We start from the raw sequence: 24,815 nt of genomic DNA on the forward strand, positions 1-24,815 counted from the left end.
GCTGTATACTCACTATTTGCGTATATGTAAGGTTGAGTGGGCGTACATTTCCATGGACAGGTCATCAGCAGGTCACAGTGGTTTTTCTGGTTGTAAGTTAGCTTTTTCTTTTTTTCTTTTCTCTGCCTGTCTGTTTGAATATTGTGTTTAGATTCCCTGGACTGAGCTACTTGGAAATGAAATGCAAATGTGCAGATCTATTAACTATTGTTCCTTGTTTCTTAGGATCAAAGCTCGAAACTCATGTATAGACCTAGGCTTCATAATGTTTGCGCAAATGGACTGAGCGTTTGAAGTGACGGAAATATCGAAAAGCCCCCAGCACAGCTACTGTCGCACCGATCCAAAAAAGATGATATTAGCACATTTGTTTTTTGTTTTCACAGAAGAAATACATTTGTTCCCAAGACAAGAACAAATCCTGAAACAGTGCAAACATTGTGGAAAACCTGTTTCAAACCCTAAAACTGTGCCAACCAGTGTGGAAAATCTCATTCTAATGGGTGCATTAACATTGTTTGACTTCAGAAAATCCGGCAACCTTTCTAAAACCCTATCCTTCACAATGTACGTTCTGCATCTCTGATAGTGATTTTGTTTATTATTGAGCTAATGTGTTGCGTGAATGTCACTTCATGAGTGTTAATGAGGTCTGTACCACCCCTTAGGTACCATATGTCATCATGATACTGTTGATTTTGCAATCACGGTTTTCCTATTTTGAAAAGATTAGTGATCAAACATGTGTCCATTAAGATAATCCTAAAAGCTTTTTACACTTAATGCTGTGTTGGTCTCAAAATGTGACCGCAAATGTAGTTTTTAAACATTGCACATTGTGAAAGGATCTGTCTTTCAAATTTTTAAAACAGCTGTGAAGTTCAAAGATAAAGCAGATATTTACAACTTCCATGGTGATTAAGTGATACATTCAGTCAATGGACTTTATAAATAAATAAAAATGTGATGTACATTTTTTAAAACTGTCTATCAAATGTGTCATATTCAATTTGGATTGGCTGGTTTTGTTTTGTTTTTTGTTAAAATTGGACTACTACTACTAAAGCTTAATGTGAATGTTTACTGATTTTAAAAGTCATACTGTAAAAATATTGTTTTAATTCAATTGAGTAGGCAGGATATGTTTGTCAAAAAGTATGTCTGTGAATAGACTAGAAAATTTGTAGTGGTTATGCATAGACCAAGGAAATTGTTTGCAATGTGACAACATATGGTTATATTGCACACAGGAGGACTGACGAGGGAAATCTCTGTTACTGGAAACACTTAAAGTAGTGACATAGTCTTTCTGGGAAATGTCTGGACATAAAATGATTTAACAAAGTATATTGTTGCCCATCATTGTTGGGAGGGGAAAGAGCCGTTTACTTTTCAGTGTCATATGTTACATATGGTGCACATATTACATATTATAGTAATTGATTACAATAGCAGCCAGAATGCAGTTTCACAAAATGATTACATATTAATTGCTTGCAGTTCATGTGTATTACATAGTAATACTTATGTAATTACACTGTAATGAATACTGTAGTTGGCCACAAAGTAAATTGTTTTGTAGCTGATTTATATGTTGTCTTTTTGCATAAAGCAGAATTTAGTGTTTAAGAACTGCTGCATTAAGGCTTAACTGTTTCACTGCTATACATGTAATTTTATTTAGAAAATCAGATCGGAATATCCTTATGCTGGAACAGAAGGTCTGGAAGGAATCAAAATAAGAGTCTAAGAACTGTGGTTTAGCGTTTAGCGCTTGTTCCTCATGCAGGACTCACAGGTCTGTTTCCAACCAGTACTCCAATATTATTCAATGAAAAATGTATTTGATCACATTATACTCGGTGCAAGTAATGTAATCCTATCTGTGAATATAAGAGTGAATAGCATTTAATTTATCAATTATCAATTCAATTAATGACACATGTGTTGGATATCATTTAACTCACAGATGGTGAGAAAAAAAAACAGTGCTATATTTTGAAATGGCTCCTAAAGGACACAGACCCATGGGATTATGCATTTCATAGAGGAGCTACACCTCCCCCGAGGCTTCATTAAGTCTCAGAAATACCCAGACACTGTTCACACTCTGTAAATCTGCGTGCCTCACGTCACAGACCCGCTGCAGCCGCTCACCTCCCAGACCTACCAACTCACCTTTGACACGACAAGACGTTTTTATTGTGCTGCTGCTGAAAAATTGAGTCTTTGTTTTCATGTCGAATTTCACAAGCTTAAATCGGTAACTGTTTTAAATCACAGTGCCCATTTTACACATATTACATGCAAATCTCATTAGTTACATGTAGACTGAGACACACTCTTTGACAGTTTTATTGTTACAATTTTACACATTTTAGAATACTGTATGAAAACATGAAATAATGCAAACAGAAGTATGTCAAACTAATTACAACTGTCCAATGTTTGAGCTTGTCTGGGATGCTATTTAAAAGTTCCCCAGTCAAGTCAAGTCAAATTAATTTGTATAGCGCTTTTCACAATACACAGTTTCAAGGCATCTTTAGAGAAAATCATGATGTTAATGTGTAAATATCACAATATCTCATAGTTGCATTTAACAGATTAGAGCTGGGTGATAATGTAGTTTACATTTAGTGACAATATGTATGCTGGTTACTTGTTGACTGGATTTCCTTTACTATCTGCTCCAACTTACCCTTTTGGTAATGCTTCATTTTAGTGTTTGTGTCACACATACTACACATTACTAAAATGACTTACTATATTATTAACAAGAACTATGTAATTACAAGCAGCTTAAAAATACTGACACTCCAAAATGTACATGTAGTTAATTAGAATTATTTTGTAATTTTAAATGTAATTATACATAAATATATGGCAACATCAACACCAACATGTGTGACCAAACATTTAAAGCGCAATTAACATATCTATTTTTTTTAAGTGTAACCCTTAAAATCTCATTTTGAACCATAAATATGGCACATTCCAAATGTATCACACTTCAGACAAGGTGATCATTCTTATAGGAAGTGCAACTTTGGAAGAATGACTATAAGATATTCTTTATTTAATAATGCATGCATGTTTTCTTTCAGTATAGTGCACTGGAGGCGGTGTAATGATGAATTTGGGTTGTCCTGTGCTAAGTCTTGGGAAATCAACCCAGATACACGGGGGACAAGAGTTCTGGGGTAAGTGCTATTTTTCACAGGGCTTTTGGAATCAAGGGGTGTTTTAAAAAAAAACTTCAGTAAAAGAGATGCTTCAATATGCATAGAAAATAAAAACATTCCCTAAACAAGGCTTTAAATAGTGACTAAAAAGCAGAACAGAAAATGGTTATCTTTAAATAAGAACCTATGTAAAAAATAATAAGTCACTCCGTATGAAATACAGTATGCGAAATACTACGCTATCAGATTAGTATGTTCAAATACATAGGGGCAGATTTACTAAACAGGGCAAATTATTGGAGAGCGCAATTCCAAAAAAGCACTGATGGAAAGTTCTGCAGATGATCTACTGACGACGCGAGAGTTGAAGAACACAGACGCAGCCGGACGCCCGGATAATTTCCATAATGACCAACACAATCTACTAAGAGCAGCGCAAATTAGCTGCTAGTTTAAGATGTGCTGTTTTGGGCGGTAAATAATGGCGGAAATACCAGTAACTCGACTAGCACAAACCTAAGTAAAACACCTTGCATGATTTAATTACTCTCCTCCCATAAATTTTGGTTCTGAAAAGAAAACTCCTACAAATGCATATGCAATAAGGTCAGCCACAAAATCAAATATTTTTTGCGCTAATTTTTCACTATGTGTCTTTAGCAAATCCTGAGAGTAGTTTTTTAACGCCGAAAGAGGGTTTGAGCTGACGCAAGCTGCTAGTAAATCATTTAAATTACTTAGCACATCATACACTGTAAAAAAAATACATTTGTGAAATATGCAGAAAAAATGGCAGCTGCCTATCAATGTAAAAAAGTGCAAATAGTAAATTTATTATTTTAAATGCTGAATTTCTCTCTCTCTCTCGCTATTCTTTTATGACTATTCATTAATGCATTAGTGTATGTAATTAATCATTTGTCAGTAAACAAACGCTTATAAATATATTGAGTACCTTTTCATAAATATACTGTGAAAAGTCATCATTTTGAAAGAAAATAGCATTTTGACCTGGTGGCATGAACTTTGTTCTTCCCTTTAATATAATGTGGAACTTGAGGAGACAGGTGCTTTTGAGATTCCTGTCCCACACCGAACTGAGGCAAAGATCACAAAGAAAAGCTGTAAAAGACAGAATGAATGGTCAAGCGAGTAAGGCCTTTTAAAAAGAATAGGAGAAAGTGAAAAAAATGGGAAGAGAGCGAGAGAGGGAGAAAGAGGAAAAACCCCTCCCGCGGTACACAATGCTCATAGCTTGGGTTAAGTGCTAAGATTTCATCCAGTGGGACTCGGGGTCCACATTTAAGCTTTCCATGGTGCAGGGGCCACCCCAGTCATCTGACATAATCACAATGATGATATACAGGGACATTAGAACAGGGAGCCGCTGACATGCCGAACAATAGCTCCTCACAGCAGGACTGGCCTTTCTGGGCATCCAGGTGCAGTCCCAGGCCGGCAAATTCCTCCTCCCCCCCCCTTCGCCTCTTATTGTGTGGCCAGAGATGCTCTTTCAGGAGTGAGATGAAGGGGGGAGAAAGAAAGAGATCAGAGGTGGGAAGAGATGAAGAAGGTAATAAGGTAAAAATAAAGTTGTATGGTAGAAGATTGAGAACCACTCCTCACTAACACGGGTTTCGGTGTAGAAAAAAAAAAAAAAGTCTGGTTGTTGGAAACACATTAACTGATGCCAAAACGTGAAGGGGAACAGAACAGAATAGGATCTTCTCCATCAGGTCAGTTGAGCTTTTGAAAAGGAGAGAGAAAGAGAAGGAGACTCTGAGAAGGGAGTGGAAGATTCATCTGTCAACAAGAGTTTAGAGCTATTGGGGGGAAAAAAGCATAGCCCCTGGTCTGGACGCACAGACGGTGCCCTGTGTCTGCTCACTCAAACGTGTGTCCAGCAGGGCTGACCGGGCACAGAGCTGCCCCTATTACCCACAATCCCGCGCTCCCGACAGCCTGGGCCGGCCTCAGATTTGAAAGCTTCAGTGAACAAATCCTTGACATTGCACACATTAGAGTTTAGCCCTCTCCATGTGTGGTCCAGTTGTTGAGTCTTACTTTCTATTTTTTCTAAAGTAAAAATCCTTCTATTAATGGGTTAAGTAGTTACCTTGTCACCAGACACCTAAAATCCTGTTTCAAATGTGAACAATTTGAGGGAAAAATTGCTTTTCCAAAGTTAATTAGTTGCTCATGAAAAATACATGCATTTGTTGACCCTTTTGCAAAAAAAAGATTACCTTGCTTCTTGTGGCAGTTTCAAAGTGAAATGTCTTGTAAGTGGCACTAAAAGCACATTCAATTCTCTCAAAAACTGATGATAGACTGATAAACTGATAGCTGTACTTCAGAAATGAAATTAGGTGCTTAAAGGTTAGTGTTCTATAGCGTTTGAAAACGAAGCACCACCTACGTTAAACCATATCCTAAACTTAACCAGTAGGGTTAACAAAAGCAAACGTCAGAGCAAGTGAATTTGCTCAAGAAAAAAAAACAAAAAACTTTTTACTTTGTTTTGTTGAACCATGTTTCATTGGATTTCGATGGATAGGATACTAGCCTGCATTAGAAATCCATACACATGGTACTGGATATGTAGGCCTAATCCAAACGTTAAAACGTATTAGTTTACAAATCATGCACTATGGTAATAGTGTTTTAGGTAGTATTGTGTGAAAAGTTGATATGCCTAATATGTCCCTGTAATTGTAATTTTTGTGAAATGGAATAAAAGTTGTTGGTGTTGTAGTGTCTCTGTTCATTTCAGCTGGAAACTGCAGTGAATTGTATGTACAGGCAAGTTTTTTTTTGTTTTTTTTGTTTTGCGTTTCGAAAATGTAAGTTGATGTGCGTTTTTCCAAAGGTTTAGTTTTGAAAGGTGTTGTTGATTCAAAGAGATTCACTCTCCCAGCCACCCTTTTGGACAAATCTATCCCCTCGGAAAGAAGACGTGAATAAATTGGATAGAAAAGCTGACAGGAATGTTGATTAATGGTTGTGGTGACGTTCGCAGAGTGGAGTCTAAATAAAGGTCTGAAAGGTTGGCATCATGGCCTGGGTCGGGCCAATCCACATGCCTCCATCTTGGAGAGAAATACATTTTAATTAAAGCAAAGCATAACTCGATCCTGGAAAAGTGGAGAAAAAAAGTAGGCTATTTGCAGAAAGATTTATTCTTTGTTCACACTTCATTTTCCCCCTTACACTCTTTCACTTTTCCTTTTTGCTCTCTACGTCCCTCCATCTCTCTCACACACTGACTGGCGACCATCTGCGTTTAACGCTTTGAGCGTATTTTCTATTTTTTAAACATTAACAACTCTGTTTTTGAGCGTGTACCTTTAAGTGTACCTTTAAGAAAAACGCAACTGCACCGCCAACACTTGTCATAGGCTGCATTTGTCTCACAGAATAATCATAATAGCCAAGAGAGCATGTTTTTAAAGCCGTAGTTATTATGAGTAAAGCGCTGGAGAGTTCACTGGCTATGTGGTAGGTACGACATGAGTTGTGGAGTTTTAAGCCATCCAGGGCCGTGTAGATACAACATTCCTCTACGGCTAGCCGAGCTCCCCTCTGAGCCGCGAGTGAACGCCTGCTTAAACTCAGCCGGTGACAGAATGCAAGACATGCACGCAAATTCATTCATATTTTGCGTGCCTTCCTTTGCTCCATTTGTATATTGCAACTTGAGCATGATGGAAGAAAGAGTGTAAGACATAATGTGTAACATGACTACACTAAACTCTTAATAAATAAAGATTCCGGAAGGGTGTTTTCGCAGTAATGTCATTTGAAGAACCATTTTTGGTTCAGTTTTTGAAAGAACACATTTTGTTTTCTTGGTGTGAAGAACATTTTAAACAATCTAAAGAACGTTTTTACACAATAAAGAACCTTTTGTGCAATGGAAAGGTTCCATGGATAATAAAGATTCTTAATGGAACCATTGGTGCCCATTAAGAACCTTTATTTTTTAAGAGTGTACATGCAATGTAATATATTCTGTTGCTCTGTATATGCTCCCTTTGATATAAGTCTTTATTTTGTCTTGTCTTGTCTTGTTTCACAGACAAGGCTTAAGCCTAGACCCAGACTAAAATGCATGCTTGAGCTGTTTTAGGAAGATATTTTGAAGAATGTCGGTAACCAAACAGTTGATGGACCCCATTGAGTTCCATAGTATTTTTTTCCTACAATAGAAGTCAATAGGGTTCATCAACTGTCTGGTTACCTACATTCTTCAAATGATCTTCCTTTGTGTTCAGCAGAAGAAATAAATTCATACAAGTTTGAAACAACTTGAGGGTGAGTAAATGATAACAGAATTTTGATTTTTAAGTGAACTATTCCTTCAAATGCCCTATGTGAACTGGCCTAATTCTGGCTTAATCTAAGCTCTATGTGTAAAACCGGGCCTATATTTTTAAATTTCACACCATGCATTGGCTTAAAATAAGATATTTTGTTCAGAAATAAGATTCTGTCCTTGCACTTGTCGTTTCTTTTTTTATCTGTATGTTCATTTTTAATCTTGTAAGCTTATACGTTTTAAGACTCATTTATACTGTACATAAAAATGCTCATTACTGAAATTAATTGGTGTCCATCTTTATTTTATTCTGAGGGAGGCAGGTATGAACTTGAATCTTACGCGTCTTTTGATAAGTATGAAAAGAAATGGTGAGGTAAAACTCTTTCTTATCCAGAATTCATCCCCACACAATTTTCTTTACAAAACAGACTCTTCATAAGCTGCGTCTGGAGTAAACTTCAATAGTGGCAGTGTGCTGTTTCTGGATCAGTGTCGAATGCTCTTAGTGAGTAAGGATTATGAGGTAGGATGGAATTTGAAACAATGTAACACACGGCGTACAGTGGCCTGGGATGCTGGGAATGACGGGAGAGGAGAAGGAATGCTGAATTGGTGGAGTTGGTGGTGGGACAAACTGAATCACTTTGTATGAGGAACACAGGAGGGCAGTCTTTAGACACTAATAGCAGTCCCACATGAGGAACTACACAGTAAAGCAGCTATTTAATTTAAAACACTTAAAAGTCACAATTTAAAATGCATAAATGTCACTGCATTAAATACAATCTCAAACAAATGCCTCTAGCTTTTCTGAGCCATTTTTTAATCAATTGTTGTGTCAGTGACTTTCAGTGTCCTAGGCGGGTAACCACAAGTGTAGTTCATCACATGAACCATGATCATGTTTGACAAACAGAAAGAGTCCAAATACTTTTTGTCTTCTTTTTGATCAGTGTATCTATTGCTTTATCAATTTGAAACCAAACAGCTGTCTTTTTGTGATGTTTTGTTTGCTTTCACTCAAATAAATATGGCTTGGTTTGATATTTTGTTATCTAATGCAGTGATATTCAGACATGTTTACAGTATGTATGGTGCACAGTGTCCAAACACAACTTCAAAGAATTGCTTCAGATCGTAGCAAATCAAAGCAATACAATACAAAAGCTGATATTAGGCAAAAATGTTGTATGTTCCTGGAAACGGACCATGTTAATGTCTGTGCTCTTTGCTGTTGTATTCTGAAGATGAATTTGTAATTTGAGATATTCAAGCTTCATCACACAGATTGGAATCAAAACTCCCACTCAGTATTCCAGTTCATTATGTATTGGGAAATGAATTATGATTGCTGAACTCTTTAGTGGATTTCATTTCTTTACACTTTTCACAACTCACTGCTTCCAAAGAATATTCCAAAGACTGAAATTGTGCATTACACATTTATTTTCTAATATTCTTAAAGGGATAGTTCACCCAAAGAATTTTACTTCTGTCATCAATTACTCACACTCATGTTGTTCCAACCCCGTAAGACTTTTGTTCATCTTCGGAACACAAATGAAGATCTTTTTATTGAAATCTCAGGGATTTCTGTCTCTCCATTGACATATAGGCAACTACCACTTTGACGCTTCAATAAGTGCATGAACAGATTGCAAAACCAATCAATATGAATTTTTCTGAAGAGACACGATCGCTTTAAATGATGAACATATTTAATTCAGGCTTCTTTGTTCAGATACGTGAGAACAAACAGTGTGTGAGTTGATGAATGTTTATATGTGATTAAAAGCCTAAATCTGTTCATCATTTAAAGCGATTGTGTATCTTCAGAAAATTTGGACTAAACTGCTCAATTCATATGGATTAATTTTACCATCTCTTTGACATTTTTGAAGCGTCAAATCATGCGTAGCTGTAAATGAGGCATGAGGGCGAGTAATTATTAATGATAGAATTTTTTTTATTTTTGGGTGAACTATCCCTTTAATAGGTGCATACATTTTAATGCGTTATAGGGCATTTTAACTGGATAAGGAAATTTTATCCATTTACATTCTTGGTAATATCTTAAACTAAAACAAGAGTGGTCGTTTTGAGTGAACTGGTTATCTTTGGTTTGTCTTCAGGAATAGGTCGCATTCTCCTCAAAGCAGTAGAAATCTATCTCTGCTGTTTAGAGGAAATGAGCGCCAGAGAGTGAGGTGTTTGCATGTGTGTAGTTTGGCCGGAGCAGCAGCTGATTAATCTTGCTGTCACACGCACACTGCCTCAGATCGACTGCCTAATAAAACTCATAAACAGGTAAATAAGCAGCCCAGCTCAAGTCTTAATCCCAGCAGCGCATAAGCAACGAGAGGGAGTCTTCAGCTTAAACGAGGGACAATAAGAGTGATTTACCACTGCGAGAGTGTGTGTTTGAGTCTGTGTGTGTTGGTGTCTTTGTGTGAGTGTGTTTGAGGGCATGTCTCACTGGTATTTGCATTGGTTTGGTATTCTTTGTGTTCGTTACATATTTGTCAACTGTCATGACGTTCCCTCACAAGCTAATGTGCATGGGTTTCTCTGTTGTGAAAGCTCTTTAACGACTGCAAACTGCTTTTTTTTCTTTTATTCCCCCAAACAAAATATGAGAAATGGAGAAAATGTAAGTTCTGCCTCCCTATGTAACCACAAGGCCTTCTTCAACAGTACACAATTTCACTATTTTTTTAATTTATACTACACCTTCACATGCTTGACCTAATGATGTTTAGCTCCTGTCATGACTCTGGGGCCTCCATGTATGCAAAAGCACAAATGTGTTGATTTTGCTGGGACGTCTGGTGAGGAGATGGTCCTAATCAAAAGGAAACTATGCACAGTCACTCCAGGAAGGGCTGATGAGAAAGAGGAGGGGAACACTGAGAGGTCTTTCACTGAAACCTGCTCTCTTCCATTTATGAGCCACTCAGGCAGTCCCATCTGCAAGTCAAAGTCAACACTCAGCCTGAGCAATGAATTCATTAGGGGGGCTTTGATTTTTGGTTAGTGTTTAAATTAATTAATGTTGCCATTCATACGTCAGACATTTAACCAACCCCCTCTGCCAAGCCTTGTTATGTTATAGATAGCCTATAATAAGTGTAGGCTATACATGTGTGTTTAGTGTGTATCTATAAATAAAAATTAACAGGTTTGGAAGGGTTTCAAGAACATTAATTACTGAGTTGTTGAATTAAACCCGCTGTGCACAAAAAGGCAGCATTTTTACCTCATGAAAAGTAAACTTGGTAATGCTTTCTTTAACAGTGTCCTTGTTACATGTTACATGTACTTACCATAGTAATAACAGTAAATTAGGCATAATTACAATTGCAACTAATACTCAACCAATCCCTAATCCTACCCCAACACTATAGTAAGTATGTTGTTAATTAATATTACTGAGTAGCCTACCTAAATATATAATTACGCTGTAACAATGACACCTTAAAATTAAGGGTTACGCTTTTTTTTTAAGGTGTCATTGTTACAGTGTAATTATATATTTAAGTACTGAGTAATATTAAGCAACTACATGTACTTACTATAGGGTTAGGTTACAATTTGGTTGAGGGTTAGTTGCATGTAATTATGCATAATTTACTGTTATTACTAGTTAGGATATGTAACAAGGACACTGTAAAATAAAGTGTTACCCTTCATTCAAAAGCTCAGATTGTGTAGATGTGTCTCTTATCTTCTGCTAGAGTGGCACGTCTGAGTTGAAATCGCCGATTCATGTCAAAATGTATTTAATCGATCAAGCTTTTGCGAGTTGTGTGAGTGGGCTTAGATTTTCAAACATCATGTGTCCCGTCACGCACCATTGACAGACGCAGTTTATTCCCGAGACTTCTGCTGATGCCCTTCAGCCATTTACCCCGTGCGTACTATTGAGCAAAAACAGAATGTTATTGGACACAACGCTCTTAAATGTAATAAATGATTAATTAACCTTTTCATTTAGCCCTGGTCATCAGAATACCACAGTAAAGGCCCTGGGGAAATATTGAAATTTGTCGCATGACTCTTTATTTTTAAAATAAAGACAGATTGCATGCAACAATATTTTAAGTGTGTCTTTAAATGATTAATGTTGATATAATGATTTAAAAATAAATAAGGTAGCACTTTATTTTAAGGTTACGTAGTTACACGTTACTACATGTAATTATAATAGTTATAACAGTGAATGATCCATAATTACACGTAACTGACCCTAAAACAAAACCCAACCCCAACCGTAACTCTCTAAGTAATATTAGGCTACTCCGTTCTTATTTTACGTCACCTTAAAATAAAGTGTAACCAAAAATAATGATGCCTAAACAAAGACCATAATATTATAAGAATAACATAGCCACTCAGAGTTTTTATGGGATTCGCATCGATCTAATTTTACTGACATGTAAGAACTGCATGTGTTTTCATCTTAAACACGTTGAATTCGATTGTAACATCATACAAACAATTGTAGCAGAATTATTAGAAAGTACAACGAATTAATAATTTGAATAGCTATGTTGAATACTCTTTACTTCAGGCTGAAGAAAAAAATTAAGAGGGAATAAAAAAAAAAATTAACAGATTTAAGGTATATTATTATTGATTTGGTGTATTGCTATCAAATTAATGCATTTGTATTCAAACATTTAAATGTGTTATATATATATATATATATATATATATATATATATATATATATATATATATATATATATATATATATATATATATATATAATATTAATAAAATACATACATATTTTTTTATTTGTTTATTGTTGTTGTAAAAATCACATATAGCCTACATCCCATTTGTGTCAGTACAATGTTTGCACACCTGCACTGACTCTAGCATATCAAGAGACCAGACATCAGATCATTTGATCATCTGTTTGCCGATATATGAGCACATATTTGGGATGTAACGAGACTGTGGTGTTCCCGCAGACAGAGTGATTGATCACATCATATTAGGGGTCGTTTCTGCACGGGGTAATTTTCTTTTGCTTGCCTCGGGCGATCCTCACATGTGCGTTTCCATGAAGTCTCCAGACTCCGTCTCTTTTCATCTGCAGGGATGACAACAATAACAACGACAACATCGAAATTTACCTTTCCGAGACTGGATTTTGACAGGAAAAGCACTTAACGCAATTTCCTCCAGCGCAATTAATCACAAGCGGTTATGAAGATCCGTGATGAAAGCGGGCGAATCATTGCAGCATAATTAATGTAACATGCCATGCCGCTTATTCAACAAGACTTGTGACTTTTGTATCATATGCATCATATGCATGGGGTTGTGCTCTATTTTACAGCTGTTACACTGTTGTTCAATTAAAGCACTGTTATTATGCAAACAATATCATTGTAGCCTATTATTTAATTTGACTATATTAAACAGCACTGCAATGACAGACTACAGGCATGAAAAGCGCGTATCAATTTTACAAACATGTCAGTTTTGGAAACATAGATAAAAAATCTTTTTTAACTGACAATAAATTATTGCATTAGGTTATGTATTTGTATGAGATGTAGCCTACTTTATTTTATGTGAAAATAAAGTGTTTGTAGGTCAAATGTGGATTACTTTGTGAAATGCTGTGTTTGACGATGGTCAAATGTCTTTGGTAATGCTATACTGTAATGTGTTTGTAGGTTATGTTGTATTTGCACATAATGTGTTGGGATATTGAGATAATCTGTTTGAAGGTTATGTATGGATCAGGTTATAATGCATGTTTAGATCTTGTTTGTAGGTTGTGTGTGAATTAAGTAGTCCGTGGCGCCCGTATAGTCCTTCGCTTTGAACGAGGGACAACGGAGGAAAAAAAGTCTGTCTAGGATTAGTGGTCAGATTTCCTATTTCCCATACACTCCCAAGGTCTTGAACCCAATTAATGGCTAATAATTACCCAGGGAACTTAACTGTAGGTAGTTGCTCTCGCGGTTTCATTAGCTGTGAAGTGCCTTACGTTATAAGGGCACAGGCGTGTCACCAATCCAAATGCGCGCGATGGAATATGTATATACATAGCCTATATATTGAAGTCACTTGCAATCTGTAAAACAGCTTTTGTAAGTGTTCGACATGCGCATGCTTGTTTTCACTGTTTACGCTGCCTCACCTCTCCATTCTCAAAGTGTTTACGGCAACCACCATTGCCTTTGATCGTGTTTTGTTACTACAGCCAATGAGTACCTTTGCCAATTTTCTGATTTCCCTCTTTCCTTCACACACACACACACACACACACACACACACACACACACACACACACACACACACACACACACACACACACACACACACACACACACACACTGTTCGTGTACAATGGAGAGAGTGAGGGAGCTTGCCTGAAGCCCCGTCATCATGAAGTTGTGTTTACTTTGCCATTACATCCACTGTATTAGCATGTAAAGATCAGAGCGCAGGCGTAGTTGTCGCAACAAGTGGGGTTTCCCCCCCAACCCGTGTGTTCAGACTGTGGCCACTGCTGGCTGGATATCATTTCACATATTGAGTGTGGTGAGATCCTATCAGTGCGTAACACATAAGCCGAGCCCTTTCCTACCATGAATAAAGATTTGGTTTCATTTGTTTCGACGAACGTATAGCAAAAACAACAGAGACTTATATCATCCATCTAATTCTAATCAGTTTTATTTATAACGGTCAAACATTATTAATTATTGTTATTTGTATTAGCCTAATAGTATTTTTATATCTATTTTTACTTGTTGCTATTTATACTATTTTTCATCATTAGCTGGCTATGCATAGTAGTGAAACATTTTGTTCAAATAAATGTATGGTGAAATTAAACGATGTGTGCCGATTCCGATTAACCCAAAAGTACACTGTAATTATTTTTTTTTTTTGCTGACTTAATTTTTTGAAGCACAATTAACTTGGATCGAAGTAATTTCAACGTAATTTAAATACTTAAATTAAGCTGACTTAAAAAATGAGTTGAATCTTGTATAACTTATATTTTTTTTGATGAGTTAAAGCAATGAAAAAAACATGTTGTCATAACTTATTGATCATATAAGTTTTTTATAGTGTCACCTCATAAATACAATTAACAATAGAAAAATAAAAAGAACTTCCTAGTTTGTTAAAATGCCTTTTTGTAAGTTTAACCCAAAATATTGTATTAAAACACTTTACATGTTGAAGTCTTATTAGAATTAATTAGACTGAACACAATGACAGCGAGACAATGGTGCCTGTTTACATTTTATTTGACTTAGTGAAGTTAATAAAAATACAGTATAACTATATATATATATATATATATATATATATATATATATATATATATATATATATATATATATATACATACACATATATAGTTGACAAACCCTCTTGAATGCGGTCCTTAACTAATTAAGATGACAAAAACTGTGTGACTGGCATCAGTTCTCAGTGTGGATGTTCCTGAGGCCTGGTTTGCAGAACACCTCTCTTCCGGGGTCTGGGCCAGCATCCCTCCCTTCCTGTGCTAAACCACAGGAAAATGGCAACAATCTGGAAAGAAAATAGTCCAAATGCGTGGTTACAGCCATCACGTTTCCAGGAGCTTGTAAAAAGGCAGACGTTTAAATGACGCAGAAAACTATTCCCCAATGAGCTAGTGATGAGGAGCAACACTTTTCTTTACAAGTGTAATTAACGTTAAATGCCTTTACAAAGGTGTTGCGCCGTATATGAAAAAAAAGTCCAGCCCAATATGTGAAGGAAATTTTCATTTGAATTATTGTGTAAGAATGGACAAATAGCAAGCTTTTACTAAAGAAAAAAAGTGCACAATTTTTATACATATATCTGTGTATCAAGTCATCTTTGCTCGCTCTAAAATATAACAACAGTTACATTTTATGAGCTAAATGATATAAAGATTAATAATTAGTCTTTGTCATAATTAATAATTCAACACAATAATGTCACTTTTTAATAGCCTACACTACATCTCGTGATCAAATATAATTTATGGGTAATTAAGAAAAAGCATTATTTAAAGAAATAAACTCCGACTTTTTGTATCTATATCACATATCCGATTTAATGGCAATATGTGTTTCATACTGTATCATATGTCTTGACAAGAGAAGGTTTTGCCGATAAAACGTTTAATATGGAGTCAATCAATAAACCAATAAATGTCATTCTTTAGTGAGGGCTTAGTAACAAGATCACTTCTTCCTTCAGAGCAGATAACGGCAGGGTTAATATATGTAACAGTGTTTAAAGCATTTTGCCTTGTTAGTCCATCTAAACCTTTTCAACACGCCAAAAGCAGATGAGCCAAATTATTGTTTCATTAATGAATGAAATAGGCTCTGGAGTTTGATGCACAAAATTCAACCGAGCCAATCCACCGATAATTACGCATAGCCTACATAAACGTCCCGTGCCTCATTCGGCCTAAAACGTTTATTTGAGAAAAAGCATCGTTTTAGACATGTTTCACAATATACCTATGTACCCATGTTTACAATCATATGTATTGCTTTTAATACGGAAGCAGTTCGGACCTCTAAATCATATTATTTAATATCCTCATATTCATAAAACCCAATAATAATAATAATTAAAAAAAGAGAAACCTATAATGCCTCAAATGATATCAACGGAAAAAGACTGACAGCGATCCTCAAAGTTAGTGGACACACATGACTGTTAATGGCGGCTTTAAATTTCTTTAAGACACCTGCATGAGCTCACGAGCTCCCACGGGATCTCATGACAAAACGACACCCGTTTTACTGCAGAATGCTCTTCTAACTTCAAAGAGAAATAATACATATAAACTGTAAGGTTAATATCCTTCATCTTAATATTGTACTATGATCTCCAAAACAATTGATAAATAACAATAATAATAATAATAATATAGAATTACATTATATTGTGGACAAAACCCGGCAGCCTGCATTATAGTTTTTAATAATGCAAATATTGAGTTTTCAATCCGGATAATTTCCGACAGTACCTTTCCGCATCATACTGACTCCTATCTTTTGACGTGTCTAGCAGGATCTATATTAAGTGCCAACTGCAGAAAATGTTGAGCCTGCTATGAGGCTTGATTCTGACAGCACGCCTACAGTCTTCAAATGCAACGAATGTGCACATGCAGTTTAGATATATACAGTAGCCTAGTCTATATGTAAAACAAATAATTCAACAGAATCATACTTACATGAGTGAAACGGTTGCCTTGTCGTTCCCTGCTTGCTTTACCTGCACATAAACTGCCACCAATTTGTATATACCAAATACTGATGTACAAAACCTAATCGAGACCTAAAACCCAAACAAGACCCAGAATGCATTGTTTTAAGAGTGAGTTTATATTAATATAACATCTCAGTGCGGATCCCACGCATGCACTCATACATACAGTATTTCTACTCTTTTAACATTACACACATACATACACAGACTCTTTCGCTCTCTCGCTCTCTCTCTCTCTCTCTCTTATACACACACACACACACACACATGCACGCACGCACGCACGCACGCGGGAGCTCCTGGCCGTCTGGAGTCTAGCGCGCGGAGACTCGGGTGGCTCTCAATAGCAACATTGAAACTGAACACACCTTTTACCTATTTATAGAACGCACCTAAATTAATAATGTTAATAGTTTATTTTATTTTATTTAAATATGAGGCACTCATCAATGTTCTTACATCCACATCAGGTACAGAGACTTTCACAATAAATTACTATTACAAAATGAGTAATATGCCCAGAGAACGTCCAAATAATTTATTTTCTGAACAACATGAATACTACTACTGTAGATAAATAATTTATTTTATGAAGGAATATGCTTCACATTATTACATATTTTGCAACAACATGTTCATGCTTTAAAATCGTCGGGTGCATGAAATGTTCGTGATCACCTTGCGTTTGAGGGCTGCGACCTTGACCCCATCCAGGATTCAATGTCCAGTGTCCGAATTCCGCAGGTCCCTGAAAAATAGCACTTATTCCTCCTCAGGAGCTCAAGAAGGGGAGGTGGGGGGCGATCCGAGATGTTGCGGAGCGAGTGGAGGAGGAGGGAAAGAGATAAGTGATCTAAAGGAGACACGATAGGACAAAAAGTGATGATGATGAATACATTGGAAAGTTTTTGGCCCTGACGAGGGTGTCAGATTGAATGGCCTGTGCGCATGTGCGAAGGTGTCCAAACTGACAATGCTCGTGAGATGAAGATAGCGCTGCTGCTGCTTCTGAGCTCAAGGAGGACGCGAGGAATCTACAAGCCGACAAGATGAGATCCAAGGCGAGGGCGAGAAAACTGGCCAAAAGTAGGTCCTTCTTGCGCTTCTTTCGCTCCTGAGCGGCCGCGCGGTACTTTGAACCCTTGCGCACATCACCAAAGTGTCATTTTCATTGATCAGTTCCTGCTGAGAGCGTGTCTTTGTCCGGTGCGTTTGTTTTCCAGCTCTCAATTGCATTGAAATCGCTCAAACTCTCCGTGAGCCGCGCGTAACCAGACGCTGCCGTATAGCGTGCTTGTTCAGAAGTTTCGTTTGTGATGGTGCTTTGGCTGAAATGATCAGGAGAGCGTTCCCATGCCGTGCTGTTTCCCTCTCGTGTTTTTAGCGAAGTCGAGAAACCGTAGAGAATTGTTACACGAAAGTTAGCGGAGAGTTGTCGAAAGGGATAGTAACTTTTTTTTATTGAGTGGTTCCAGGTCTTGTGAAATCATATTCCTGCTTGTTGAAATAGTGGGCGCTGTAGCACTGCTCATGGACCCCAGGACGCACAGACTGAGTGTGGAGATCTCCAGAGCTTTCTGCCTGCACACTGGATGCTAAGGAAGAAGGAATATGAAACAAAAACGGACAATTCTTCCGTTAATCTAAAATTAAGAGGTTGCATTTAGGAATCCTTGTCCTCTGGGGTCTGTTGCGGCTCGGCAATGGCAAATCCATGATGCATATAGGCTATGGCGTATTGAAGAAAATAGAGTCAGCTCTTTTCTGGACTCGAGGAAAAGTGTGTAAATCTCCTTCGGACTCGGCACGATGTCTTTGCTTATTGTTTGTTTGGCTTTCTTTTGTATTCCGACTTGTTTGTAATAGGTAGGATTTCACAGTCAAACTGTTTTCTTACTTTGAGTGCCCGTAAAACTTTTGCATGCGACTATAGCATTAAATGCACAGTTTATTAGGAAAGGCTCCATTACAACATTAAATTGCAACATGATTTAAGTATTTAAAAAGTTTATTAATGAAGTATCATGTTACGAGGTTATGTTTTTAATGTGTGTGTGTGTTCCAGAGGAAATGATAAATAAAAACAAATTTATTTTTAACTGAAGATAGCCTGAACTATAGTAATCTAGTTTGAAACATGTGCAACATTGAGCAGTTTTGTAAAATGTTCACCTTGTAGCTATGTTTCAACGACGTTTATTGAAAATATGAAGACATTTTAGTAGGCTATAAGAACAATTTCAGTAAAGCCCGCGTGGGCCTGATGACCTGTTGATTCATATTGCCGGGAGAAAGGCATACTCAGTTTGTTTTGGGACATAAATATGGGCCTCGGTATTTTCTCATGCACACTTCCAGACTTCTGTAGCGCACAAGACTTGTTTTGCGAGGACTCACGAGAATCGCTATTAAAAGGTCAGACTGTCGTTTTTCGGGTTTTGTTGTTGGTCATTCAAAATTAATTCTTTGGAGGTCAGTATAGTGACACGACAACTCTCCAGAGTGTTCAATATAGCCTATCAGACCTTCTTTTATTTACATTCCATGGTATTTATTGTGCATTTCTCTGAGATATTATAGTTTCGTTTTTGTGTTTGAGGGCCTGATCTCAATTTCTAAAACAAGCGCTTATTAAAGACTATATGGCGTTGACTATTCTGTGCTTTCCTTTTTTTTCATTTATAACTTATTTCCTTTCGTTTCTCTGAATAGCTCATTAGGGTTCTGCTCTTCCAGATTTATATTCGACAGATTTACTTTATGACTGCATTCAATCTGTGTGCGATACCATTGAGTTATGATGTTTATTCTATACGGGCTTCCGCGTTCACAATAAGCTCAGTTGCTCACGAATGCATAAAGATATAATAGGCCTACATTTTTAAATTTATCTGCATTCATTTTAATTGAAATGACAAAGAGAGAATATGACAATGTGTATTACATATAATAATTATTATTATTATAGCATAATGCATTATTCTTTAAATGTAGCACATTGTTTTTTTCCCATAGCCTGTATTATTTTTTAAACATATGTCCAAACAATTTTTTTAAAACGCAAATAATGTAATATTAATACATTGCAAAATTATTAATATTATTATTATTATTGTAGGCCTAATTGTAGGCAAAAGTTTGCCGTCTCGTCAGTATCAAAGCCGAGAAGCTTCTTAAAGGCTATACGTTTTTAAAAGACACCGACGGTCATTGTTTTGAATTATTTCTCATTCCTCAGTGCAATCAAATGTCATAGCCATAATTGTGTTTAATTAAACGATATTATAACAGGTTAAAGTGTGATCTAAGGCACAACTCCCCATCTGGCGACTGGATCTTCTGCTATTAGTGAACGAATCAAGTGGCCATAAACGCAGGTATTACAAGAGCTTGATTCATAATATTAGGCCATTCATTCATTTTCGACGAGCGTTTAATACTTTCTAATTTAACATTAATAATCTGTGGTTTTATTTACAACCACTTAGTACAAGCTATACTTTTGATATATTGTTTTACGATATTTAAGTTAAGTTTCACAGAGAAATGAGTTTGATCTGTCGCCCTGGTATATTCGCCCGATACAGGCTCTCTCTCTCTCTCTCTCTCTCTCTCTCTCTCTCTCTCTCTCTCTCTCTCTCTCTCTCTCTGTGTAATTTATTTGAACCATTAGCAACCGTTTTGCAATGGTAAAATCATATTTAAATTAAATTGTAATATTTAGGGGAAAAGTATGATGTAATTTGTGTAATATGTTTATAATAATATTGGAAACAAATATGTATTATTTTGAAACCATCTACAGTTGGAGTATAAATAATGAACTCAAACGAGGCCTTGCTCTGTCACGAAAAACAATGTTGAAGGACATTTTTCTGGGTTCGAGCGTTCATTCAATCATTAATAATTTCAGTCTGATCCGACTATTGTTGATTCTATAGGCCATCTCCCGCCATACACGAGACGAGACTGTCCATGTTTTTTTTTTTTTTTTGTCAATGATTTTTCTGGGGCCATGTATATTTATAGGCTATGCATTCAGGTTAATTGACGTCACTGAAAAAAAAGGTCGGAACAATCATAATTAGTAATTAAAATATGGCATGAAGATATATTGTAAAAATATGCATATGTTTTACTATACACTATTTATTTATTTAGCACATTTCAAACATAAATAATTTTGTAATATACTTGTAATATTACTTATCATATGTACTTTGTTTTAATCTTATAACATAGCAGAGGGCAAAATTTGTCAAACGTTTTTTTTTTCTCTTTAACTGAAATGTGGGCTTTCTTTGCTGTTTACATTATGATGCTGTCATTGAAGAGAAAACGTTGCACATAGAAATAAAATAGCAATGCATAACACATCAAAAATCAAAAAGTTATTTTGCAGCATATGTTGTTTTGACAAGACATATTAAAATCAAGCCATAACACTGTAAAGCAACATTAGAAGCTGTGTGATGTCTTGCTAGAAGACACAGCCTGTCAGCACTCAAAACTGGGCTTTTACTGGCAAAATGGCTGACATTTCGCTTTAAGCTAGTTGACTGTGTGTATGTGCACAATATGCTTTCACACATGAGAGCTGGAGTACAGATTAATGGTGCATGAGCCATTAGAGATGTATTACACCTCGCGTGCAAGTTTGTGTTTGATAAGAAGCTCTTGTTAAAAGCCATATGAAAGTGCCAGTTAGACTGGAAGAATTGTGCGAAAATCATTTAATGTGTGCGTGTGTAATACATAAGTGTGTGAGTTCATAAAACACACACACACACACACACACACACACACACACACACACACACACACACACACACACACACACACACACACACACACACACACGCACGCATGTCTTTGTTCCAACACTGACGTAGTGACTGACATTCACCTTAATGAAACCAGTTTGTTTTGTATTTGATAATGTTACATTCATTGGCCTGTAATACTGCACATAGAATGCATGCATACACACATCTGTCCCCGATGGGAGCCTGTAGGCCTTTGACTGGACGGCCTGCTTAGTTAACCCCAATCTTGAGCGAGAGGAAAGGTTGATGGGTGGCTTATGGAACGCAGGCAGATCTGGCCCTGTTTCGCGTCGAGAACGCATGGCCACCTGAGCTCAGCTCACCGCGTGAATCGCCCTGTGCTTCCCAAAGGTGAGGCAGCTCCATCTCAACCTTGCTCACATTTGTCACACGTCATTCATTCTACTTCCTTTTTTCTTTTTACTGTACTGCGCTGTTATTGTTCGCTTGTGGCACCTCTTTATGACATCACAGTGACTCGCTGGTGGGAGGGCCTTTTACGCGTGTGTCTAAACACTGTTTCAGCTGTCCACTGCCGCACTGGAACCGCACACCCTTTTTTTTTCTTTTTCCTTTTTCGTTCACACAATTGTAGGAAAAGTCTAAGCCTATCACTTGACTGTGTTTTGGCAGTCATGCGCATACCTTAAGGATGACTTTAGTGTCTTGCTGTGTTTCCTCCCAGCATAACGCATTTTATTTGTTTCTCAAGCCTTGTTTTTTTAAGAACAAAAATCGGATTTTTAAGAACAGGCCCCCATACTGTGGAGCAGAGAAGGGTGCAGCGGGCAGAAGGGGAAAGACAGCCATTACAGAACTGTTAAAGCCATGTCTGAGAGAGAGAGAGACGTGCTTATCATGTTACAGCCCAGGCTGTCTGCAACTCCTTGGCCGTAGAAGTGTGTTTTTTTAAGGTGTTTGAGTGGATTGTAGCTCATTATTCTTTCTCGCTATGCATGTTGTCTTGTATTTGCCATTGAACTCCAAAGTAATCATTTATTTTGGACAATTTAATTGCTGAAATATTTTCATTGAGTTTTTGTAATTATATTTTTTAGTCTGTTTGGAATTATTAAATACTTTTATTAGGGGTGTAACAATATATCGCAATACAAACATTCTAAAATATGTATCGTGGATAATTCACCCAAAATAAAAATTAGTGTGTGAGAAAAAGTGTGAAAAGAGTTTTAGTGTCAGTACTACAATAAACGACTTTATACTGTATAATGTTAAATATAATGTATAATAATACAATGGGGGAATATTTGTGGGTCCTAATGTTGCCAAATGTCTGACGTTACCAGTAAAAAGTGACCTACATTATTTTAAATATATAGTCAGTGACAGAGTGCAAGTATATTCGTCTAAAATAATTCTGTATTTTCAGCTTCAGAATCATGAATATTTTTATTCTGTTGTTACTATTGTCCTGTGCACTGGGTTATCAGCAATCAAATTTAGCATTTTAATCAATGGTATATTTTTTGTTAACCTTTTATTATATGTCTTGGAGTTGCAATAATATCGTATTGTGAGTTCAGTATTGTAAAATGTATCGAATCGTGTCATGAGGGTAGCGTTACATCCCTAATTTTTATTAGATAATTATTATTTTTATTTTATTTTAGCAATTTTTGCTTTACTTTAATACAGTAAATATACACTAAAAATGGTGGGTTAAAATCAACCGTTGCTGGGTTACTTGGCAACCCATTGCTTTGTTTTTTGACAGTGCTGGTCAAACAACCTCATATTAAAGGTTATTCATTTTAATGCAACCTGTTATATATATAAATGACAGGAACAGTTTGTATGTAATATTTTTTTGAAAGGCAAGCCAGTGTTTGAACATCACAAAGTACTCAATTTGTTTGAACGGTTTTAGGAAATGCAAGAGCAGCCTTAGGGAACTGGCATCTGTGGGAAGAAAACAGTTTTTGAATATGCAATAAATATACATTATAATAAAGGCGCTTTCAGAATATCCCTTTCTGAAGTAAGCGTTATGTAAACACTGATCTGGGATCAGCAGCCGCTGCACTTGTATAATGCAAACAAACATTGGTCTCAGCTCTACAGCAGGAAGGCACTTCTGGATAAAAAACCCTAGTACACAATTAAGCGTCTTCTACTACAAAGTGCGACCTCCGAACGCTCCGTGGCTGGAGTTGTTCGATACTGTACAAGGAAAAAGTAGCTTTGTACACCCACCCGGAAGGACTGTGAGAAATAATTAACCCTGCATCATGTGTTCAGGGTTGCTAATTTTAGGCCGTAAAACGTCTTGGTGTCGTAACTCCTGCCCAGAAAGTGCCAGGAAAGTTTCCATCCAACATTTCGAGGCACCCAGTTGTGCTGCATTTGAATGGGGAGCCAAATTAATATTGTTTTGGATGTCAACACTCCACAAGCTGCACAAAAGCTGGGCTCGAAGTCGAAGAATTTCCCACAACTACGTTTTTTATGTAAAAACAACAAGAGGTTATAATATTTTAGGGGTCCTTTTACATGCACTGAAATGAAACATACTCAGGAATTTGTTTCCAATATTTGGAGGGAAATTCCTCTCTAAAAATGACAAATTTGTCCTTTGAAGTCAAATCAAGTCACCTTTATTTATATAGCGCTTTATACAATTCAGATTGTTTCAGAGCAGCTTTACACTGATAGCAGGAAAATTAAGCATTTCGTCTGTTGTTCAGCTGAAGTTTAGTGTTGATTCAGTTCCGTTGTAAAGATCATAAATTATTAAATTAGTTAATTTCATCTATAATGGAGTTCTTCAAAAAAATGGTGTCATCATCCAGCTCTGGGGTGTGTTTCCTGTACAATGACATAACTCGCTGCTTCACTAACATAGTACGATGCATCGTGAAGAAATCAACTAGCTAGTCACGACTGTTTCCCCAAACCGTATTGTCGCAAATTGGCCGTTCAACCACGTTGGTTAATGATGTCACGCATGTCGTGGAGTAACAACTACTTTTAATAAATCTGTTTGAGATCGAATCTAGTTTATGGCTAGATGTTTTGCCATAAATCACAGACATGGCGAGAATTCTAGATTCAGTTATCTAGATTCTAGACTCTTTATTTCCAGATTCAATCATAGTCTCATTGTTACGTACTAGAGCACGTTCCCACATGTGCACTCTTCAAAGACCACACTTTAAATCTCTTGACAAACTAAAAGAC

At 36.6% G+C, this 24,815-nt stretch overlaps 1 protein-coding gene across 17 annotated transcripts in view; it reads left to right on the plus strand.

Moving 5' to 3' along the window:
* The first annotated feature begins 3,103 nt into the window (after positions 1 to 3,103).
* The window catches only part of prdm16 (PR domain containing 16), a 252,325-nt gene continuing 230,613 nt past the window's right edge, over positions 3,104 to 24,815 (plus strand). For 8 of the 17 annotated variants that reach the window (XM_077223733.1, XM_077223748.1, XM_077223734.1 and 5 more), the window contains exon 1: positions 3,104 to 3,203. In XM_077223733.1, coding sequence (XP_077079848.1) covers positions 3,131 to 3,203 — 73 coding nt within the window. In that variant the 5' untranslated portion in view covers positions 3,104 to 3,130. Of the gene's footprint in view, positions 3,204 to 17,250; positions 17,262 to 17,657; positions 17,878 to 24,815 lie in introns of those variants that run through there. The other 9 variants (XM_077223739.1, XM_077223753.1, XM_077223746.1 and 6 more) reach the window with 5 other exon arrangements.

This window comes from Siphateles boraxobius, unplaced genomic scaffold, assembly GCF_051911475.1.
Source record: "Siphateles boraxobius isolate OS27281-9 unplaced genomic scaffold, OSU_SipBor_1 9, whole genome shotgun sequence".
Classification (NCBI taxonomy): Eukaryota; Metazoa; Chordata; class Actinopteri; order Cypriniformes; family Leuciscidae; genus Siphateles; species Siphateles boraxobius.